Below are 22,852 nucleotides of genomic sequence, written 5' to 3'. Positions count from 1 at the left end.
GTGATTTTATTATCCTCACTTTAGAAAGGAAGAAGCTCAGGCTTGGGAAAGCTAAATTACTTGTTCGAAATCATACAATGAAAGCTGCTGAACACAAACCTAAGACTTTTAACTTCAGGTTTAATGTTTTTGTTTTCTATTCTCCTACAAGTTTGATGGAGGTAAAATTTCTGGACAAAGTATTTTTTTCAAAATGCTTAGCTTTATATTTACAAAAATATTTATAGCAGCTCTTTTTGTGGTGGCAAAGAATTGGAAACTAAGGTGATGTCCATCAGTTGGAGAATGACCGAACAAGTTGTGGTATATGATTGTGATGGAATACTACTGCACTATACGAAATGACAAGCAGAATGGTTTCAGAGAAACTTGGGAAGACTTATGTGAACTGATGCAAAGTGAAATAAGCAGTACCAGGAGACTACTGTATATAGTAACAGCAATATTATGTGATGATCAACTGTGAATGACTCAGCTTTTCTCAGCAATATAATGATCCAAGACAATTTTAAAGGACTTACATGATGTAAAATGCTATCCACCTCCAAAGAAAGACCTGATGGAGTCTGAATGCAGATCAAAGCAAATGTTTTTCCTTTATTTTTCTTGGGGGTTTTTTGTCTGTATTTTCTTTTGCAACATATGGAAATATGTTAATTTATTCAATCTTTTTTCTTTTTTTTTTGGTGAGGGAATTGGGGTTAAGTGACTTGCCCAGAGTCACACAGCATTCAATCTTTTGATGCATTGATAAGATATACAAGTTAAGATTTCTATCATGTAGTTGGAATTCCAATGCGCATCAGAGGGAATGAAATAGAACATACATATTTGGGAGTTTTAGGATAAAGGTAATAAATAACAGAAGCCATGGGAGTAGTAGAGACACACAAGGGAGGGAATGAAGAAATATAAGAGTAAGGAACAAGAATAGGGCTTTGGGGAATACCATACTTAGGAGATCAAGAAAAACATTAAACCAATGAGGGAGAATAAGGTTGATGCTTTATATGTGTGAAGTTATTTTGTTGTTGTTCAGTCATTTCAGTAGTGTCCAACTCTTCACGAGCCTATTTGGGGTTTTCTTGGCAAAGATACTGGAATGGTTTGCCATTTCCTTCTCCAGATCATTTTACATATGAGGAAACTGAGGCAAACAGGGTTAAGTGACTGCCCAGGATCACACAGACAGTGAGTGTCTGAGGTCAGATTTGAATCCAGATGTTGCTGACTAAAGGCACAACATGCTATCCACTGCATCACCCAACCATCTCCAAATCACTTAATCTCCTTTGGTGTTTTTTTTTGTCATGTATAAAATAAGAGGATTGAAGTCCCTTCCAGTCCTGAATCTATGATACTAAGCAATAATTAATTCATAAATAAGATAACAATATTCCAAAAAGGCTAGAGAAAAGAGAGGAACAAAACTGATGACAGAGCTGTCAGAAAATCCTTTGTATTCTGAGTGTCTTAAGATAAATTCCTTTAGTTTTGCTAAGGTAGCTTAGCATAATGTAAAAATTACTGGACTTGGAATCTGAAGACCCTGACCAAAGTCCTAAACTACTTGTGTGGCTTTGAGTAACTCACTTAACTTCTCTAAGTCCCAGGATGCTCATCTTTATAACTGCACTCCAGCTTCAAAATATATTCACGTGAAATAAATGAGTTAACATATGTAAAGTGCTTTGAAGTTGTAAATAACCAAATAAATGTCACCCCTTGTTTTTATATTTAACCAGACAAATGGGAATGAATCTCATTGATGTGATTTGTCTATAATTGTAAAGTACCAAATAAATGTCACTTTTTATTACATGTAACCAGAAAAATGGAGATGAATCTCATTTATTATTTATCCATAAAGTATCAAATAAATTCACCTATTATTTAATTTATCTAGAAAAAAAATGGAATTAGAGAACTCTACAGACAGAAAGAGCCCTTGGAGATCTTCCTCTCTTCTGGTTTCTGCCATGCCTCCACAGGCAAATCAGAGTAGCCTGAGCCACAAGGACATAACTCAGAGATGCTCTGGCATTCCTGACTCTATAACCAATATATTATGTCCGCACCACACAGCTGTGTCCACTATCAATCAATCAACAATAGAAGCTCTACTGTGTGCACACACTCTGTGAGGGGCTATGAAGGACTGAGTGCAAAGAAGGAATTTTCTCTGAATTCAGCCTTTGCATGAAAATCCATCATGATTTTACCCCAATGTAGCCAATTCTAACAGCCAATTCTCTTAACAGAGTCAAGCATTCGTTAATGGCCATTTTAACCTGACACTTGCAATGAATGTTTTCAACTGCTTCTATTCCCCAAGTTATTGGTATCCATTGAAAAGGCTCTGTCAGTAGCTGGGGTGATGATTCTCAACCTTAATTTCACCAGAACTCAGAGTTCATTCATTACTTCTAGTGCCATCACGAAATTTTCATTAACTGGTCTTCACATTTTCATTCATTTATGCAATCAGTATTCAGATTCCAAATTTTATTATCCAAGTTATTTCAAATAATCCTAAAGGATTATAAGAAATAATTTTAAAAGGAAAAAAGGTTGCAGTGTTAGCAGAAAGGAAAAGATAAAAAGAAGAGCTGTCGGTATGGTGAAAATTGGTTGACTCTTAATGGAACTATGAGCCACAGACAGGAGAATTCCAAAGTCAAAAAATTAATTAAAGGAGGAGTTCTTAACCTGGGGTCTATGAACTTCTTTTTTTTTTTAAGATTTTCATAACTTTATTTTAATGTAACTAGTTTCTTTTGTAATACTTTATATTTTATTTCATGCATTTTAAAACGTTGCTCTGAGAAGGGATCCATTTTACCAGATTGTCAACAGATGCCATACAAAAAAAGATTAAGAACTCCCAAATTAAAGAACATGTTAAGACCTACAATTTTTGGAATTGCTGAGCTAAGTCAAAAACAAACATACTGTCTCGGTGACAGATCTTGATACATATGACCTAGTAGACCCTGGCAACTAGAATATTATTGATATAATTAACGCATTATCATAGCAAATCTTATTTTGTCATTAGTCTTTAGATTCTTTCATCATAGCTTGAAAATTCTGCAGTTTGTTTTTTACCAGACTTGTAATTTCAATAGTATAGAGAACAGTCTATTAGAAAATTTCCTACCAATGAAGATAGACACACTGCAACTTATTGTCTTGGAGAGTTTCTAGGAGACTGAGATGTTAAGTAACTTGTCCAGGGTGACATAGCCAGGATATGTCAGAGGTAGGTCTTCCTGAATAAAAGGCCAGCCTTCTATCCGCTATATCCCATTGTCTTTCCAACTCTATACTTTTTAAAGTTCTGCCAACGTAATGTGGACAAGATGACCAGCCTAGTTAAGTACAGAAAAGCGTATTGCCAGAATGTTGGCTACCAGGTAATGAATTATTTTGGCCTTGGAGATCCACAAAACAGAATAATGTACCTAAAAGCCATCAGCCCTATGTGGTTCTTTCTGTTTGAATATTGACATTAATGGAGTAGTAAAAAGTGAGCCAGAAAATCCTATGAAGGAAAGAAGGAAGAAAGGAAGAAAGGAAGGAAAAAGTACTTAATAAATGTTTACTATGTTTTAGGCATTGTAATAAGCACTAAAAATACAAATACAAAAATCGAGACAGCCCCTGGCCTGAAGGAATTTACATTCTAATACGAGAAAACAATACACATACAGGAATAGTGGCCTAGGAGTTATGTTTTGATCAGGAAAGTCTCAGAGAAGTTGAGTGAAATTATAGAGCAATTCATTGACAAGTCCTTTGCCGAAATGGTTGCATTCTGTATCATTACTGTTTCCAGAGTAAGAAACAGAAAACATTAAAGGTTTGGGGAAATACACACTTATCAGGATGGCATAAGATAGTCAGAGTTGCATCCTGTGGGTCTGCGTCAGGCCAGAAATAGTGATGGGTCACAAATCAGAAGCCCAGGCCCTAGGACAGGAGCTAGAGTGCTGGTTGGAAGTGCTGGCTAAAGTACAAGAACATGACATAAAGATGTCTGAGAAATAGCCCATCAATGCATTAATATAACTATCAGGCCTCTGAATTTGGGATTATCCTACCTGATGATCAATGAATTCAAACACTACTGTAAGAACTGAGCTCTCCATATTGGCATTTTTGCTCCAAACGAAACCAGAAGAGACCTAATTGCAGTTGAATAAAAGGAGAGCTCCTAGGCTTTCCTTGGAGAGATGAACAAAGGAGCTTTCCAAGAAGGGTTCAGCCGCATCAATTCAAAAGCCCGAGACACTGGGGAGCAACTACAAAACAAATGGTAATGCAACTATTCAGTGCTGTTTCCATAGATAAAACCATCCCCATTTCTGATGTTGAACCATTTAATGGTGCCCTGAACTTTAGCAGAGAGAATTCTCTTTTCCATAAGTAGCTGTGGCTGCTAGCAGGCAGGGGATGCAGCACCTGCAGAGACAGTTTCTATATAATATCGTCACGAGAGATGTTTTCCTGAAGAACTGGAACCAGGTGGTTGGAAGGCAGGGCCCTCCTGTCCTGAGCTCATAGGTGTAGGGTTTGGGCTGTCTCCACCAGTGTCTAAGGAGAGGTGATGCCAGAGGTTTGACTTGCCTGGCATATGCCAACCTTGCCTCTCTCTCAGGACATCTTGCTGTTTTACCTAGATAAGCTTAAGCTGCCCCACTGGTGGGATTGTTAGTGATGGCAGGTACAGTGGTCCCCTTTGGCACAAATGTTGTACTCCTTAGCATGTGTGTGTATATACACACACACATATTATGTATGAAACTAACAACATATTCAGCAGCTGGGTGGTGGATGGAATCAGTGAGACTTATGTTCCTAAATTCAAATCTGGCCTCAGAATTACTAGCTGTGTGACCCTGGCCAAGTCAGTTAGCCCTGTTTGCCTCAGTTTACTCATCAGTAAAATGAGTTGGAGAAGGAAATGGTAAACCGCTCTGGTATCTTTGCCAAGAAAACCCCAAATGAGGTCACAAAGACTTAGACACAACTGAGATGACTCGACAACAACAATAACATACCCAACAAGTAAGTAAGCTTTAAGACCTCCATTGAAAGGGAACATGCTATCTCCCGAGACAGCCATTCCTCTTTGGGACACCTTCTATACTAAAGAAGTCTTTCCTAACATTGAGCCTAACTTGGCTTCTAAGGAACTTCAACCCATTGTCCATGATTCTGTCCTCCTTGGTCCCCAAACCCCTAATTCTTAGTATAAGGGTAAACTACTCTTATTCAACTATTTTTAAATTGTTATTATTCTTCGAATCCAATACACAAAATATCTTACGACATTCAAAGAAATATCAAAGTTTCAAAACAAGGTTGATAGGGTGTGAAGACATCTTAGTCTGTTCATCTATAGATAAAAATGATCATAATCTGGACTTAGTATTTGAAAGACACATGATTTCACCAGTTTGTATACTTCTCTCGCTGATAAAGAGCGCAGGCCACCCGTGCCTTTATAGATGTGATTTGTGTGAGCTGTTGTGCAGATTCACCACCACCCAAAAAGTAAATAACATCCACCACTCGGTAGCCAACTATCTAGGGATGTGACTCCTCGACCTCTCTTGTTTGGTTATCATATGACTGATACAAGGATCTTTGTTAGGATGATACCCAAAGCCTTCTCATTTTGCCATCCCTAGCTCCACTCAAAGATCAGATCAAGTGTCACTTTCTTTCCATGATCCCTCCAATTGTTAGCATTTTCCCTTCCCAAAGTTCCTTTGTATGTGTTTTCTTTTCTTATCCATATACCTATTGTTTTTTCTTGTAGAATGTGAAGTCCTTGAGAAAAGGACTGTTTCCATTTTTATCTTTGAATCTCAAGGACCTAGTATAATGCCTATCATAAAACAGGCACTTAATCACTTCATGCATTGCTTTGTATTGAATTGAATTGAACTGCTAGAGTTTGTACTCCATTGACAAAGCCTTCAGAAACCAGGGTCACCTTTATACCGGGACAGGGCATCAGAATTAAATTTCAGTGGAAACTGTGTGGTGTGGTGCAGAAATCACTGGACTTGGAATCAGAAAGACCTAGGTTTGAATTCCAACTCACACTAGTTGAGCAACCTGGGCCAAGTGAACCACTCTAGGCCTCATCTGCAAAATGAGAGGGTTGAACTCAGTATCATCTAAGATCTACCTCATCTCTGAATCTATGATCCTGTGAATGATAATAATAATAATAATAAATTGTAAAACAGACAACAGTGGATATAGAAAGTTTCCTAACAAAAACCTATCACCAGAAGTTGTGGATGAGTTTTCCCAAAGATTCTTTTAGTGACGACTTTTTATCCAAATAGGTACTAGATTAAATTCTCTTGATAAGTTATCTATACAAATGATCTCCAAAGTAGAGACAAGTTCAATCGATCTATCTAAAAGTAGTAAAGTGACTCTTATCCCACCTTTCTCCATAATAGCCAATCCCAGGACTTGTACAACATTACCCATTACCTCACTCCCTCCTCTTTCTGGGCCACACAGTCGACCAGCACCCTCCTTTCTGTCCCTTGTGGGGTCATAGCCTCATGTCATTTGGGCACCAACACTTATGTAAGTGACATTGGAAAATCTCTCATTTTATCTCCTAGCATACCTACAACTAAAGCTACAGCAGAAAACCTTCAGCTCTGTATCCTTGGATGTTCTACATTCTAGAGAAGTGGTCTATGAGATATATCCCCCAATAAATACCTCACACCATTTTTCATTTTTATGGTGCAAAGTGAAATGCACGAAGATGAGCAGATGTGGATGGTTTACAAGGTGCATTGCAGATCTCATTACATTATCTTTCCTAAATACATTCTTCTGAACTTCCTATTACTGTTGAGAGCGTTATCATCTTTTCAATCACCCAAGTTCATATCCTCAGTGTCACCTTCAATTCTTCACTCTAACAAATGTGACATATCCAATCTGTTGCTAAATCTCATTGATTCTGCCTTCATAACATCTCCCTTTTCTTTACTCACACAGCCACCTTCATCCAAACCCTTGTCTCATCTCTCCCTCATCTACTACAATAGGACCTTAACCAACCTCCCTTTCTCAAGTCTCTCTCTTTTCCAGTACAGTCTCTACCTAGCTGCCGAAGTGATTTCTTCTAAAGTGTAGGTCTCACTATATTACTGTTACTCAATAAATTACAGCAGTTCCATATTAACTCTAAGATCATCTTAAACTTTAGAATGCATATGTTACAAGCATTTTGGTACTTATGCAAGCACGTCAATATGGAAAATAAAATATATTGAAGATGTGAAACATGCTCAACTTTTTTAATTGATAGAGGTACATGATCTAAAAAACTCAGAGACTAATGGTCAACACTACTCAGATTTAGGTCACAAACTTAGGGAAGCAGCATGGTGTAACAGAAAACACCAAGGATATGAAATTGGAGGACCTAGGTTCAAATCCTGCCTCTGATACTTACTACCTATTATACGATCTTGGACAAGTAAACTAAATTCCTGAACCTCAGTTTTCTCATTGGTAAAATGAAGGAATTGCACTAAATAGTTTCTAAAATCCCTTTAAGGTCTTGATAGATTTGTGATACTCAGAGATTTGGAGCTAGAAGAGCTCTTCAAAGCCATTTAGTTCTAGCCCTCTCTAATTTTACAGATATTTCTACAGCATTTTATAGTCATAATCTTATTTTTGGAGCCTCGTGGCTAGCTTTTGAAGTAGTGCTACAATTATAATTGTCTTTTTTTACAGATAAAAATTGAGGTCTGAGAGGTTTAACAATTCACCTACACATGGGATACACATGTAGTAAGTAACAAAGCTTGTTTTTGAACCAAGGAATTCCTGTCTGTAAGTCTAGTTCTACATACTATGGATTCTTAACCTTCTTTGTCTCCTCGTCCCTTCTGGCAGTCTGGTGAAACCTAAAGACCCCTTCTCAAAATGATATTCTCTAAATCCACAAAATAAAATAAATGGGATTGCAAATAAATATAATTACACTGAAAACCAAAAACTTTCCAAATTTAAAAAATCTACAGACCTCAGGTTAAGAACCCCTGCTCTACAATAGCCCTACTAGATCTGTATCCCAAAGAGATCATCAAAAAGGGAAAAGGACTCACATTTATAAAAATATTTATAGCGGCTCTTTTTTGTGGTGGCAAAGAATTGGAAATTGAGGGGATATCAATCAATTAGGGAATGGATGAACAAGTTGTGGTATATGAATGTAATGGAATACTATTGTGCTATAAGAAATGGCAAGCAGGCAGACTTCAATAAAACCTGGAACGACTTACATGAGCTGATGCTGAGTGAAGTGAGCAGAAGCAGGAAAACATTGTACACAGTAACAGCCACATTGTGCAATGATCAACTATGGTTGACTTAGCCCTTCCCAGCAATACAATGATCAAAGACAATCCCAAAAGACTTGTGATGGAAAAAGCTAACTACATCCAGAGAAAGAACTATGGAATCCGAATGTAGATCAAAACATGCTATTTTTACTTGTTTTTTAATTTTTTTCCCTTTCTCATGGTTTTTCCCTTTTGTTCTGATTCTTCTTTAACAACAGGACTAATGTGGAAATATATTTAACATGATTGTACATGTATAGCCTATATCAGATTGCATGCTATGTTGGGGAGTGGGAAGGGAAGGGAGGGAAGAGGAAAAATTTGGAACTCGAAATCTTTCAAAAGTGAATTTTGAAAACTATCTTTACGTGTAATTGGAAAAAAAATAAAATATTATTAAATATTTAAAAAGCCTGCTTTATCTACTAAACCACATGGATGCTGCCTCTGTACTATGGAAGGATGCATTAGATACACTCCTGAATGAAGACAACAGGAAACACTTTTAAGGTCTCCAATGGCAGACCCAACCAAGTAATCAAAAACAAATAAATAAAAGTCAGTACCTCATCTTTTCCTGTAAGCAAGGTATCTTCCAAAATAATTCCTGTCTCTGAAACAAACACTCGTACTCTATATTGACTAATGATTCCATTGGGTTGCCTTGGTTTCTTCCAAGTAATGCTTATTAGTGTGGCTCCAACTTCTAAAAGCTGTAAGTCAAACACTGCACTTGGAACTAAAATGAAAAAAAAAAAGAAAGAAAAAAGGTTAGAAGAATATACTCTAAAAGGTTCAGGTTCTTCAAGAGAAATCTCACTGGACTATAGCTTGTTTTACCATCTCACGACTGAAAAGGAAAAACTAGGAAACACTGTCAGTTTGTGAATATCTAAAACATAGCATGAGGGTCTTCAAATAAAAGGGCATTTGAAAACTAATTTCTATGAGTTTTAGCAGAAGAATTAGTGAGAAGAGAATGAAATGCAATCACTTTCAAAACTCAGCATTCTCATCTTTTTAAAGTTCTTATTCAGGCCAAACAAATTACATATTAAATGAAAAAATTCATTTTAGTTTTCATCTTAACCTCTTATTGAAACATCCAAGAGTTAATAAAAATAATCATAACAAGAAGAAAGAGAAGGAGAAAGAGGAGGAGAAGAAAGACGGAGGAGAAAGGAAGAGGGAAGGGGAAGAAGAAGAGGATAATTAGGAGGAGGAAGAAGGGGAGGAGGATTGGCAATTCATCTATAACTTTAAATCTTGGAAATTTACCAAGTCCCTTGCCCATGATCACTCAGCCAGTAAGTCTTATAAGCAGGCCTTGATCCCAAATCATCCTGACTCCAAGGCTGCCCCTCTACCCATGATGTCATGCTGACTCTAATAACAGAACACTAGTAATGACTGGAATTTATATAGTGCTATAAAGATTGCAGAGAACTTTATGTATATTATCTTATTTTGGCTATCAGTTAACATGTTGACATGCACTACAAATCAATTGGATCAAACTTTTTTAATTAAGGCAGATGCTATACTTGTAGTCAGGCCAACCTGCTTTCAATACCTTCTTGACCCTTAATAATTATTTGGACCTGGGCAAGTCACTTAACCATTCAGAATGCAAGGTTCCCCATCTATAAAATAAGGGTGTTAAAAGCACTTCCTAATATCACACATATTTAGAGGCCAAAGAGACCTAGCTTGCTGTCATCTTGCGCACTCCTTGCATTATATGGATAAGAAAAAAGAGGTTCAGAAATAGCACTAGAGCCAGACTTTGAACCCAGTACTTTGATGTCTGGCTCCAAATTACAGTATTATCGCCACTAAATCACATGACGACCAAATGAAACAATGCCTTCGCAAAGCTTAAACTGCTCTATAAATACTAGCTATTATGATATTGATTTACACGATAGCAAGGAAAAATGTTTTCAAGGGCAAATGAAGTTAATTCCTCCAACATCAAATAAACTATGTAACTATGAAAGTATATGTCAGTATTTAAATTTAAGCTCTTTGTCCTCTCTGTCTCCATCCTCTTTGTCTCTGTCTTTTTTTTCTGCCTCTATCTCCCTCTCTCTGTCTCTCTCTCTCTGTAAAATATATATGTATATATATATATATATATATATATAATATATATGTATATGTGCGCACATATACAAACACATTATATTTGTTGAGAAAATTAGGTGGCACAGGGCATAGATAGAGCATTGGACTTTGATTTAGGAAGGCCTGAGTTCAAATCCAGTCTCAAACACTATATGTGTCTGTGTGACCCTAGACAAGTCACTTAACCTCACTCAGCCTCAATTTTCTCCTCTGTAAAATAGGGATAATAATAATAATACCTATATCATAGTGTTGTTATGAATATAAAATGAGATAATATTTGTAAAGCACTTTGCAAACATTAATGTTATATACGAATTATATATGTATATATACATATATACACATGCATACACACACATACACACATGCATTATTGCTGTTTAGTCATTTCACTTGTCTACTCTTTGAGACCCCATTTGGGGTTTTCTTAGCAAAGACACTGGACTGGTTTGCCATTTCCTTGCGCAAGCTCATTTTACAGTTGAGGAAACTGAGGCAAACAGGATTAAGTGACTTGCCCAGTATCACACAGCTAGGTATATGTCTGAGGCCAGATTTGGACTAAGGAAGATGAGTCTCCCTTATTCCAGACCCAGCACTCTAGCCACTGTGTCACCTAACTGCTTGTGTATATGTATATGTATATGTATATGTATATGTATATGTATATGTATATGTATATGTATATGTATATGTATATGTATATGTATATGTATATGTATATGTATATGTATATGTATATGTATATGTATATGTATATGTATATGTATATGTATATGTATATGTATATGTCTATGTCTATGTCTATGTCTATGTCTATGTCTATGTCTATGTCTATGTATATGTATATGTATATGCATACATGTGTGTGTATGTACACACACATATATGACTATGTACATATATAGGTGTGTATATACATACACTCATGTTATATATGAGGTAGATATCAAGGGTGACATTCAGAAAATATACAAGTGTATTGGAAAAAGTCTTCTCTGAAGAATTAAAAATGAATACTATACAAAGGAAAATGGAGAGGGAAATGGGTATGAGTTAAGTAAATGCATAAAGAATGAGATACTTTGGAAATGAATAGAAGGAAAAGCTATCACAGAAAGGTACGACAGAAAAAGGAAATGGGATCGTCATGTAAGGATGATAAATAACAGGTGGGTGGCCAGCCTGTTCTGCTGGAGTCTTCACAAAGTCAGGAGAAACCAAGGAAGGCTTCTAACATATTGGATAGACCCCCTGCCCCCTTTCAGAGAATCTGGACAATAGGCTCATTGAATGGGTAAGTGTGGTTGGGTAGCCACGCACTGTTGGAGGAAACTTTCAAATCAGTAAGTTCACAGATAAGTTAGAGTATTTCAGCAGTTGAGTATTGGGGAAAAAAACACTGAAACTATACATAATTAGCAGTCCTGGGGTCTCACTCTTATTCTGTCTTTTGACTGAGTGACCATGAGTGAGTCCCCTTAACTCCACAGGGCTTCAGTTACCTCATCTCTGGGTTGCCAATATTGCCTTTTCTACTTACTTCAATGGGCTATTTTAAGGCTGAAATGAACTTTATCTCTGTAAGTTGAGCATACTGGGAGAAAGGAAACAGTGACTTCAGGGGGAATGAAAAAGTAGGGACAAGAGATAAACAGGCTAACCATAAGGTCTATGAGGTAGAAGTCAGGAAAACCATGAAGTGGGCACAAGGAATACAGCCCTTTGTGGAGAAAGGAAAAAGTTAAAAGCAACAGAAACTGAGCCATACAAGTTGAGCTATGCAGAATCCTGAATATTTTCCAGGGAATGCTGTCAGCTGCAAAGGAGAACTTTAAGGAAAGAAGACAGGAAAACAGGACAAGATAAAGAGAGGAATAGAGAATCTGTAGTTGAAAAAGTAAAAAAAGAAGGGAAGGCAAATGCTGGTTCCACTTTATTTGTTTTGTCTCTCCTAAACAGGAGGAAAATGGGACATTCTGAAAGCAAAACTCTGCAGTTTCTAGGATGGGAGGAAGATGGGGGAAGACCCTTATAAGAGAAGATTTGCTTCAAAAGGAATGGAGCAGCTGCGCAGAAAGAGATTATGTGGTGGTAGGGACTCTGGTTATTAATTCAAGTGAGATGAACCCCAGGGACATATTTGCAGTAATTCAAATCCCTAGAAGTAAGGCTTTTGATGTGAGCTTCAGATCCACAGAGACATTGGATTTATTTTTGAAGAACGTAATAGAAGTAAATGGGACAGGCCAGCTGGAAGAATTTTGTGGTAATTCTGGTAAAGAGGCCAAGGCTAAAGCCTCTGTTCACTGTCTTCAAGAATGAAATAGTGGAGAGAGAGATGATTATAACCAAGTTATGGAGATAGTCATATTAATTGTGCCTGTAAAAGTAAAAGAGACATTTAAGGTTGGACTGAATAATATTAATCTATTTTAATCAATAAAAATTTATAAAGTACTTAATAGGTGTCAGGCACTGTGTTAAGCTCTGGTAATGAAAAAAAAGGAGAAAGAGAAGGAGAAGGAGGAAGAGGAAGAGGAGAGGGAGAGGGAGGAGAAGGAGGTGGAAATGGAGAAGGAGAAGCAGAAGAAGCAGAAGCAGCAGCAGAAGAAGCAGCAGCAGCAGCAGCAGCAGCAGCAGCAGCAGCAGCAGCAGAAGAAGAAGAAGAAGAAGAAGAAGAAGAAGAAGAAGAAGAAGAAGAGACAGTTCCTGCCCTCAAGGAGCTTGCAGTCTAGCACATATGAAACAAAATGGTGGGAAGCTGGGATCAGAGCATTTTAAGATTAAATATTCACAACTAGAATGGAATTTAAAAGTGATCTAGTCTAATCCCCTGCCTTTACAGATGAGGAACTGAGGCCCAGAGAGATTACAGAGGCAATAAGCACCAGAGATAGAATATGAACCCTGGATGTCTGATTCCAAATTCTGTATTCTTGGTTAGCCATCCTCTGTCAGAAGCTTTTAAATTCAGAACAGCGAAGGGCTATAGCTGAAATAGAGGATCAAGGATTGTTACAAATAGTACTCAAGAACTCATCCAAGTGTAATGCATTTCTTTTTTTTTTCAAGGAGTTTACATTTTATTGCATCACATACACACACAAATAAACACAAACTATATATAAGACAAATTCAAAGTAATGGGGCTAGGAGGGCCCCTAATGGCTGGGGAGATCTGAAAAGACCTCAGATTGGCACTTAAGGCCAGATTGGAAGGGACGTAGGCAGTCTAAGAGGAAGAGGATCTTCCTCTGTACTCTGAACCTTTCTAGTTTTCATGGAACCAATTTATCCCCCATTGGTCTGGCTTTCAGGAGTTCAACAGTCATCTCCATGAGACTTTGGAGGAGAATTTGGTAAAGGATGAAACAGATAGATAGATATACACACAAAATGGTACAAGATAGAGGGTAAAAATAAATTAGTTTTGTTTTATTTGTAGTTGCATGGGGTAGGATTTTCTGTGTGTTACAAGATGACTTCTGCTCTAAAGCAGACCATGATCTGGCTAGTGAATTGGCAAAGTGGAATGGAAATTACTTTTGAGCTGATCCTTATGGATTTTCAAATGAGATTTTTTTTCAAAGATTTTTTTAATATAAATGTTTATTTTTAGTTTTCAACATTCACTTCCACAAGTTTTTGAGTTCCAAATTTTCACCCCATCTCCCCCCTCCCCCCACCCCAAGATGTCGTGCATTCTGAATATCCCTTCCCCTAGTCTGTCCTCTCTTCTATCTCTCTCCCCTTCTCTTATCCCCTTCCCCTTCTATTTTCCTGTAGGGCAGGACAGACTTCTGTACCCCATTTCCTATATTTCTTATTTCCCAGTAGCATGTGAAAACATTTTTTTAAAAAAACATATGTTTTTAAAACTTTAGGTTTCAAATTTTCTGTCTTCCTCCCTCCCCACCCACCCTCACTGAAAAGGCAAGCAACTCAATATAGGTTGTACATGTGCAAGTGTAACGCATTTCAAGGAGACCATTTCAGGTGGGAAGACTGAATGCACAGTCATGCCATGTATGGCAGAGGGAAGAGGGGAGGGAAGGAGAGAGAAAGAGAGAGAGAGAGAGAGAGAGAGAGAGAGAGAGAGAGAGAGAGAGAGGGGAAGGAGAGAAACAGAGACACAAAGAGAGACAGAGACACAAAGAGAGGATGGAGAAACAGAGACAGGGAGAGAACTGTATGCACATTTTGTAGTAAAGAACATATCAATGCAAGCTGAACAAAGCTATGGCCCAATAGGAGGTAAACTAGCCCATCTGGGTTTTGAGAGCTTAGAATAAAAGGGGAAATAGGGAAATAAAACAACAGATCTCAGAACATCTAAATAATAATAGTTTATATAATTTATAATACACTTTAAAGTTTCCAAAGTGTTTTACAAATATTATTTCATTTGATTCTCACAATAACCCTGGAAGGTGGGTGCTATTATTATTCCTATTTTACAGATGAGGAAACTGAGGAAGACAGAGGCAAGTAAGTTGCCCAGGGTTACATAGCTAGAAAGTGTCTAAGGCAGGATTTGAATTCAGGTATTCCTGACTCTGAGTACAGAGCTCTGTCTATGGCACAATGGAGACCCAGGTCGTTAAAAGGAGTAAAAAATATTAAGAAGTTACCTCAGAAAGAGATGAGGGAAAATACATAAGGATGAGCCCTGTGATGTCATTGGTATAAAGAATCCGAGGTATGAAAACTCCCTCTAGCAATACAGCGGAGCAGCTTCTTTTCAATTTAAGAATCTTAGAGATCTGCCTAGAGCAATGAGGGACAAGCATCACACGGGCAGGATATATGAGAGGAAGGATTTCAACTCATCTTCCCAGCTAGCTCTCTCCCCTACACCCACAACAATTAACTAGGTTCAAACTAGAAGTGAAGCTTTTACTGAGAAAAGAAAATAAAGAAACTTGTCTCAGAATAAAAATGACAATAATTGATATTTATACATCATTGTAACATTTTCACTTACATTATCTCATTTGAACCTGACAACCACCTTGTTATAGTAAATAAATTAGAAACATCTAGGAGGCCTAGTGGATAGAGTGTTGGATTAGACTCAGGAAGATTTGATTTTGAATCCTGCCTCAGACACATATTAGCTGTGTGACTCTAGGCAAATCACTTAACCTCTCTCAACTTTTGTTTCTTCTTCTGGAATATCGAGGTAATGAAAGCACCTACCTTACAGGGTTACTGTCAGTCAAAAAGCATTTATTAAGCTCCTGCTATGTGCCAGACACTGTGCTAAGTGTTGTGCATAAAGATAAAGGTAAATAACAGCCCCTGCTGTCAAGAAGGTCATAGTCTAATGGGGGAGATAGCATGTAGACAATTATGGACAAACAAGGTACATTCAAGGGTAAATCAGGTTAGCATTAAGGGAAATCAGGAGAGGCTTTTTTGTACAAAGTGGGATTTTAGCTTGGATTTGAAGGAAGCCAGGAAGCCAGGAAGGCCTGGAGGGAGCATATTCTAGGAATGGAAGATGGCCAGTGAAAAGCCCAGAGTTAGAAGATGGAGTATCTTGTGTGAGGAACAGCAAGATGGCTAGTGTCTTTGTATCAGAGAATTCATGGCACGGAAGTGGGGGGGTGGGAAAAGGAGTAATGCGTTTTGTTTTTTGGTTATCCTTCATTTTCAAAGAGGACCAATGACATCATGGGTGAAATCTCAACATGTGTGTGAACTGGATTTAAGTGAGACAGAGTTGTACAAGTACTCACTCTCTCTTCCAGAGTCATCAGAGTCCAACGGCAAGACAAAAGTGAAGATGACTAGCCATTGTCCAGTAGGACATGGGTGCTTTTGATGTCTGACCAAAATCTAAGCTTCAGCCGCCTTCATGGTCGCTCAAACAAATTGTTCTCATCTGCCCATTTCACCAAGGAAAGTCTTCACATGCTTGGGGTAGACATCCCCCTAACTCATTGACGGGTTTCAGGCCTGTTGGTTACCCTCAACCTGGTTTAGACAGTCTACCAAGATGGTTTTACTGGGGCGTAGCCACTGCACATACTACAGCTTCTTGGGGCCACAGGTGACAGCTGAGTGCTAGGCAGACACCAAAGGTGAATGAGAAGCTCTGAAAAGGGCTTGACAAGCCCTCACCCCAGAACTACTAGCCCTCCTTGAGAGTAATGTGTAAGAAAATTAGAAAGGTAGGAATATGGCAGGTTTTGGAATACTTTGAACTACAAACAAGGGGTTGTATATTTCATATTGGAGGTGCTAGGGAAACACTAGACCAGGGGTGAGGAAGCTGTGGCCTTGAGGCCACATATGGCCCTCTAGGTCCTCAAGTGCAACCCTTTGACTGAATCCAACAGGGCCACATATGGCCTCGAGGCTGCTGGTTCCCAACCCTCGCACTAGACATTACTGATTGGGAAGTGACATGGTTAGATCCATGTTTATAGTGTGAATCAAACAAGATAATAAATGTAAAACACTTAGAAAACTTTTAAGTGCTATATCGATACTAGCTATTGTTATTATCCACATTTTAGAAATAAAGTCCAGAAATGCATTGCAGTGTCCTTTGTGCTACATCACACGCCTGAATCCAGAGAAATTAAAAAGGATGAGAGAGGAAGGGAAAAACAATTTAAGAAAATTAATGAAGAGAAAGATAAAAATAATGAGATATTTTATGGGGTAAATCATGGCTCTCATAAAGTGTGAGATGTGTTTGCCAGGGTGGGCCTGAGTGCACTGGCATATCCTGGCAAGCATTAACAGAGTTTCTTCCACTTCTCAGGAGAAGAACCAATGGTAATACTCTCACCTGAACACTTCACCCATTCTTTATGAAAACCTGTGGTGAAGATTCCATTTTGGGTATACCAGATGGTCACTCTTGCCCCTTACAAGGGACCAGAGACAACTGGTGGTGCAATGGATAGAGGGGTGGGCCTAGAGTCAGGAATACCTGGGTTCAATGCCAGCCTCCCACACTTACCAGCTAAGTGACTCTGGGCAGGTTACTTAATCTCTGTTGGCCTCAGTTTCCTGACTATAAAAATGGGGTGAGTTAATATGTGGAAATAATTAAAAGGCATGATATAAATGTTTATTCCCTCTATTCTCTCCCCTTTCCAATTCTAAATTCTGTGAGTCTGTGATAGGATATAAGATCCATTATAGATGGAATCTATTGGTGGGTTTATTTTGAAATAAATTTCAAAAGTAGGATTACAGTACGGTCAAGAAGCATGAAATAGTAGTCGAAAAAGCATTGGATTTTGGTCTGGGTTTAAGAACTCCTAATTATAACTTATTGTGGAAGTAGAAAACATATATAAGAGTCTTGAAAGAGAATCATATGTGTGCTCTCGTTCATGGCAATGCCATCATTAGGCAGTGGACTGATGAGCACAAGAACTACATTGACAAATGCAGAGGAAGAAAGTGCAATGAACAGGAAAGCGTCTAGTCCCTTTTTGTCACGAATCTCACTCTATTAGAAAGCAAACTTCTTGAAAAGTGGGCTTATTTCATTTATTACAGTCGTATTCACAGTGTCTAACACAATGCGTGGCACATAGTGGGCACTTACTAAATAGCTACTGATTGAAACCACACATTTCCAGAAGAGGGAAAACTAACTGGGGGCACGGGATGATCCCAGTGGGAAGGCACATGGTCAAATGGATTTCTTCCTAAAAGGCATGAGGTAGGTTTTATTGTGTTGTTGTTGCTGCTTGCCTCATGTATTTATTCTGATTGAAAGAATCATTTGTAACCAATTGGACCATCCACTCCCCTGCCCAAAGATAGCCCTCAACATTGCACAAATTCAAATAATGAAAATTCAAAGAATACTGTTGAGAAAGCAATTGCATGCAGACATGCTGGCTGGCACACTGAAAGCTAGGGGACTTCAAAAAAGATGAATCTTTAAGAGATTGATGAACTACTCACAGCAGCTGAAAACTGAGTAAAAAATTCCTGCCAGCCCAGAAAACACAAATCAGGGAGAAAAGCAAAACAGCAGATGGCAGGAAGGACACAGCTTGATACAGAAGAAGAGGCTAGAAGGGATGGTTACAAGAGGCTGTGTCAGGAAATCAGGATGATCCCATGTAAGGACTATGAATAATTGGGAAGACTTTGCCTCAAAGAAGCATTCAAAAATAATCAGAGTCTGAAGAAGGTAGATTGGGCTCAGTGACTGGAGGCACAGATGACTAGTGAAAATGAAGGATAAGAACAGGAACTTGTAACACATATCACCAGCCAAGGACTATCATCTGTGAAAAAGTTTACAGTGGTCTCTATGTCTCTTGTAGCCTTATAAGATATCAACAACTACAAGTCAAAAGAGTCAACATTCCACAAATTATCTGGGATGAAGAGTTAGCAAAACTTAGATGGATGGAAAATGGAAAATGACCAAGAAATAAGAGGATTCATCCTGTGTCCTTGAGGTCTATGAGGTTTATATATGATCTCATAGGATGATGATGATTGATCATGATTGTATCATAATTATTATTATTATTACCTCATAGAATTGAGAGCTATGAATGGCCTTAGAGGTTACTCTACAACCAATCCCCTCATTTTACAGGTGAGCAAATTGAGGTTAAGAAAGGGGAAGGGATTTAAACAGTCATATAACTAGTCAGTGTAGATAGTAGGATTCAAATCCAGGTTTTCCTGATTCCAAATCTAGAGACAGAGAAAGACAGAAATAGATAGATAAGTGGAAAGAGTGGGAGAAAGACAGACAGACAGAGACAGAGAGAAAGATATATACATACATAGACAGCTAGGTAGTACAGTGAATACAGTGCTGGGCCTGGAGTCAGAAAGATTCATCTTTGTGAGTTCAAATCCGGGCTCAGACACTTACTAGCTGTGCGATACTGAAGTCACTTAACCCTGTTTGCCTTGGTTTCCTCATCTACAAAATGAGCTGGAGAAGAAAATGGCAAACCACTCCAGTATCTTTGTCAAGAAAACCTAAAAAGGGGTCATGAAGAGTCAGATACAATCAAAACAACTGAACAACAAGAACAAAGATAGAAAGGCAGAGAGAGAGATGGAGAGAGAGAGAGAGAGAGAGAGAGAGAGAGAGAGAGAGAGAGAGAGAGAGAGAGAGAGAGAATGGCTATAAAAATAGAGCAAGTAAATTAGTCCTTGCCCTCAAGGAGCTTGAATAATGATGAGAGAAGATAAGACAAAAAAGAACTGGGAAAGGGAAGGAGTTAGCATGTGGAAATGTCTTGGAAGTGGGGAGAAGGCCTGTATATAGGCAAAGTAAGGGCAAAAGTGGCTTATCAGAACCTAAGGTTGGTTCAGTGGCATAGTTCAAGATTCCAGTGGGGAGAAGGCAGAGATGATGGATGCAGTAGAGAGTAAATGGTATAGATACAGTCTAGATCCGAGCCGGAAAAGGCCAAGCCTTATCTACCACTCTACTCATGATGCGTCTCCTCACAAGTGGTTATGCACCAAAAATGTAGGAGGTCATCTTGTTCCTGGTTGAAAGCCTACTGAGAAAGCCAGTCTTCTTTTACGAATCTGCCAGCTCTTTTAACTTTTACCACACCATCTCACACGGCAGAAAAACCAAGGGTTCATCACTGATCCCTAGCAAGCTAGCAGGCTTTCATGCCTTTCAACTGTCAGCCATGCATGCATTGTCAGGAAATGTTAATAAAACTGCATAGACTACGAAGTTCTCTCTGGATATATGTGGATTTGAGACAGCAGATGAATTGCATAACAGTGGGATAAATCCGATATATGTTGATATCTTTGAGGTTATTAATACTGGATGTAGAACTGAAATCAAGGTGTTTACAGAATCATATCAGGTTAAAATTCACGAAGGAATTGAGAGAGGATATTATTCTTCTGCAAACTAATTTCAAGTACCTTGGAGGTATTACTGTGGTTTTTTTTTGACTGGAAAAGTGAAATTATGAACATTGAACTTGTACTCATGAAGCCTGTAAATTATGAAAACTGAACATGGGCTTTTGGCCCATGATTGGGTTCTGTTCACAAAGGCTGTCCTGGAGCTCCAAGGAAAGCCATGATAGCTGCCTAGAACATCTGGGCTAATCAGCCTATAACATGCCAAAGCCAATGTGCAATGAGTGCTGTCCACAAGGCACAGGGGGCATGGGCAGACAGAGGATCTAGGAGGTATAAGAATAGGTGTGCTTCCATATCCACTGGCTTTAAGAGGATAATGGAAAAGGGCTGCAAAGTGACCTGGCTTCATTTCAGCCAAATCCATGGACTGCTGACTGATACTGGCATGTACATGAATATCAGGGCAGAAATGTTTGCCCCTTTGGTGGTGCTTGCCGGGACCTATGCATAAGAATGCTGTTCCAAGCAATCAGGCAATCAACAGACATTTGTAACACGCCTACTTTAGGGACTTATTAGGCACCTACTGTATGTTAAAAAGGGGGCTAAGTGCTAGGTACAAAGAGAAGAAGGAAATAGTCCTTGCCTCCAAGTAGCTAAAGAGGGTGAACAAGCTGGTTTTCACTTACTGCACAAATGAAAGACTGATGTACAAATGCCTTATTTGCGATAACATGGCAGAAGAAGAACCCTTGGTAGAAGATCAGAGTGGCAGATGTGCTACAGACAGGTTAATGTATAATTAGACAGCAGAGAGTCATGTAGCAAGGATGGCAGGCAATTAATGGCTCTTTAGACTCACAGGTTAGAGCAAAAAGGACCATAAACCTACCAGAAATGCCAAAACTCAATGGAGTGTGCCCATGGTTTGGTTGTTCAAATGTAGACAGAAAGAATGAATAGGGGATAATCGGTCAGTTCTGGTATTCAATGAACAAATGCATTTTTGTCTTGTGGAGACTCATAGGATCATGCGATTGTAGATTTAAAGCTGTAAGAGACCTTGGAGACCACTGAGTCTAATCCCCTTATTTTGCAGAAGAGGAAATTGAGGCACAGAAAAGTTAAGTCATTTGTACAGGATCACACTGCTACTGAATGTCTGAAGCAGAATATAAACCCAAGTCTTCCTGACCGCAAAAACTATGCCCTATCCACTTGACCCTACTGAGCAATGTAATGATATGGTCATATCTTTGCTTAGGAAAATCACCTGGGCATTGCAGTGGAGGACAGATTGGAACAGAAAGAGACTAGAATACATTAGATTAAAGTAGGGCAGCTAGGTAGCACAGTGAATAGAGTGTATGGAGTCAGAAAGACTAATCTTCCTAAATTCAAATCTGGCCTTAGACACTTACTAGCTGTGTGACCCTGCGCTAATCACTTAACCCTGTTTGTCTCAGTTTCCTCATATATAAACTGAACTGTAAAAGGAAACAGCAAACCATTACAGTATCTTTGCCAAGAAAACCCCAAATGGGTTCACAAAAAGTCAAACACAACTGAAAAACAACTGAACTGAAGAATATACTGCCTTTAATTTAATTTAATTTAATTTAATTTTTATAATGATGGCTCTGGGTGACTGAATGATTATTCATTCTTTTTCAGTAATCTTGCTTCAAACAAAAAAAGTACAGATAAACTGCCCTTAAAAGAATGTTTACAGGACCTTGTTAAAAGAAAAGGGAAAGAGAAGAACAAAAAAAATCCTATAATATTAGAAGGCAGGGAGAAAAACTATAAGGGATAGCAGAAATACTGAATGTCTATGCATATGTAGAAAGGTCAGAAGAATAGACAGGAAAAGTTAAACATGCTGTGTATAAAAAGAGATTACTAAAGGGAAAAGCATGAAAATTTGAATATAAATCTAGTGTACTCTATATGTAAAATTTGTGAAACCTTGATGATTTGGTGGTACGGAAAAGAATTATAGATGTACAGCAATGATCACATAATTAGTAAGCAAGACTACATGAGATAATCTCTTTGGATCACAGTTTCTTCACTCATAAAATGAGGGAATTAATCTCAAAGGTCACTTCTAAATCTAAAACTCTATGATTCCAGAGTTGAAGGAGATGATGAATATACTCTAAATGATTTGAGATACACCTCACTGGCAGTATTCAACATACAAATCAGTGATGTTGTAAATATGTATTTGCAAGTTGGTTATTCAGAACCTGGAACACATTTTCCTCCCAATAAGATGATTCTTGTTATAGACAATGGGTAAGATATAGATGATAGGTCAGCAAATAAATGGTACTTAGGAGAAAGCTGGGTAGGTGGCACAGAGTCCAAACATCTGTGACCACAGCTAACTTGTTCTTGTATTATGAGGAAGCAACATGATTCTACAACTAGCTCTCCCATACCTGACTGTGATTTTGAAGTCATGGGAC

At 38.3% G+C, this 22,852-nt stretch overlaps 1 protein-coding gene across 1 annotated transcript in view; it reads right to left on the bottom strand.

Annotated features, from left to right (window-relative positions):
- Positions 1–22,852, bottom strand: part of PTPRQ (protein tyrosine phosphatase receptor type Q) — a 267,228-nt gene that overhangs the window by 200,164 nt on the left and 44,212 nt on the right. Inside the window, 1 exon segment of the mRNA XM_020993501.2 lies at positions 8,969–9,141. Within this exon segment, the coding sequence (XP_020849160.2) occupies positions 8,969–9,141 (173 nt within the window).

This window comes from Phascolarctos cinereus, unplaced genomic scaffold (genome assembly GCF_003287225.1).
Source record: "Phascolarctos cinereus isolate Bilbo 61053 unplaced genomic scaffold, phaCin_HiC Scaffold_1;HRSCAF=81, whole genome shotgun sequence".
Taxonomy (NCBI): domain Eukaryota; kingdom Metazoa; phylum Chordata; class Mammalia; order Diprotodontia; family Phascolarctidae; genus Phascolarctos; species Phascolarctos cinereus.
This window is presented reverse-complemented; position numbering and strand designations above follow the sequence as displayed.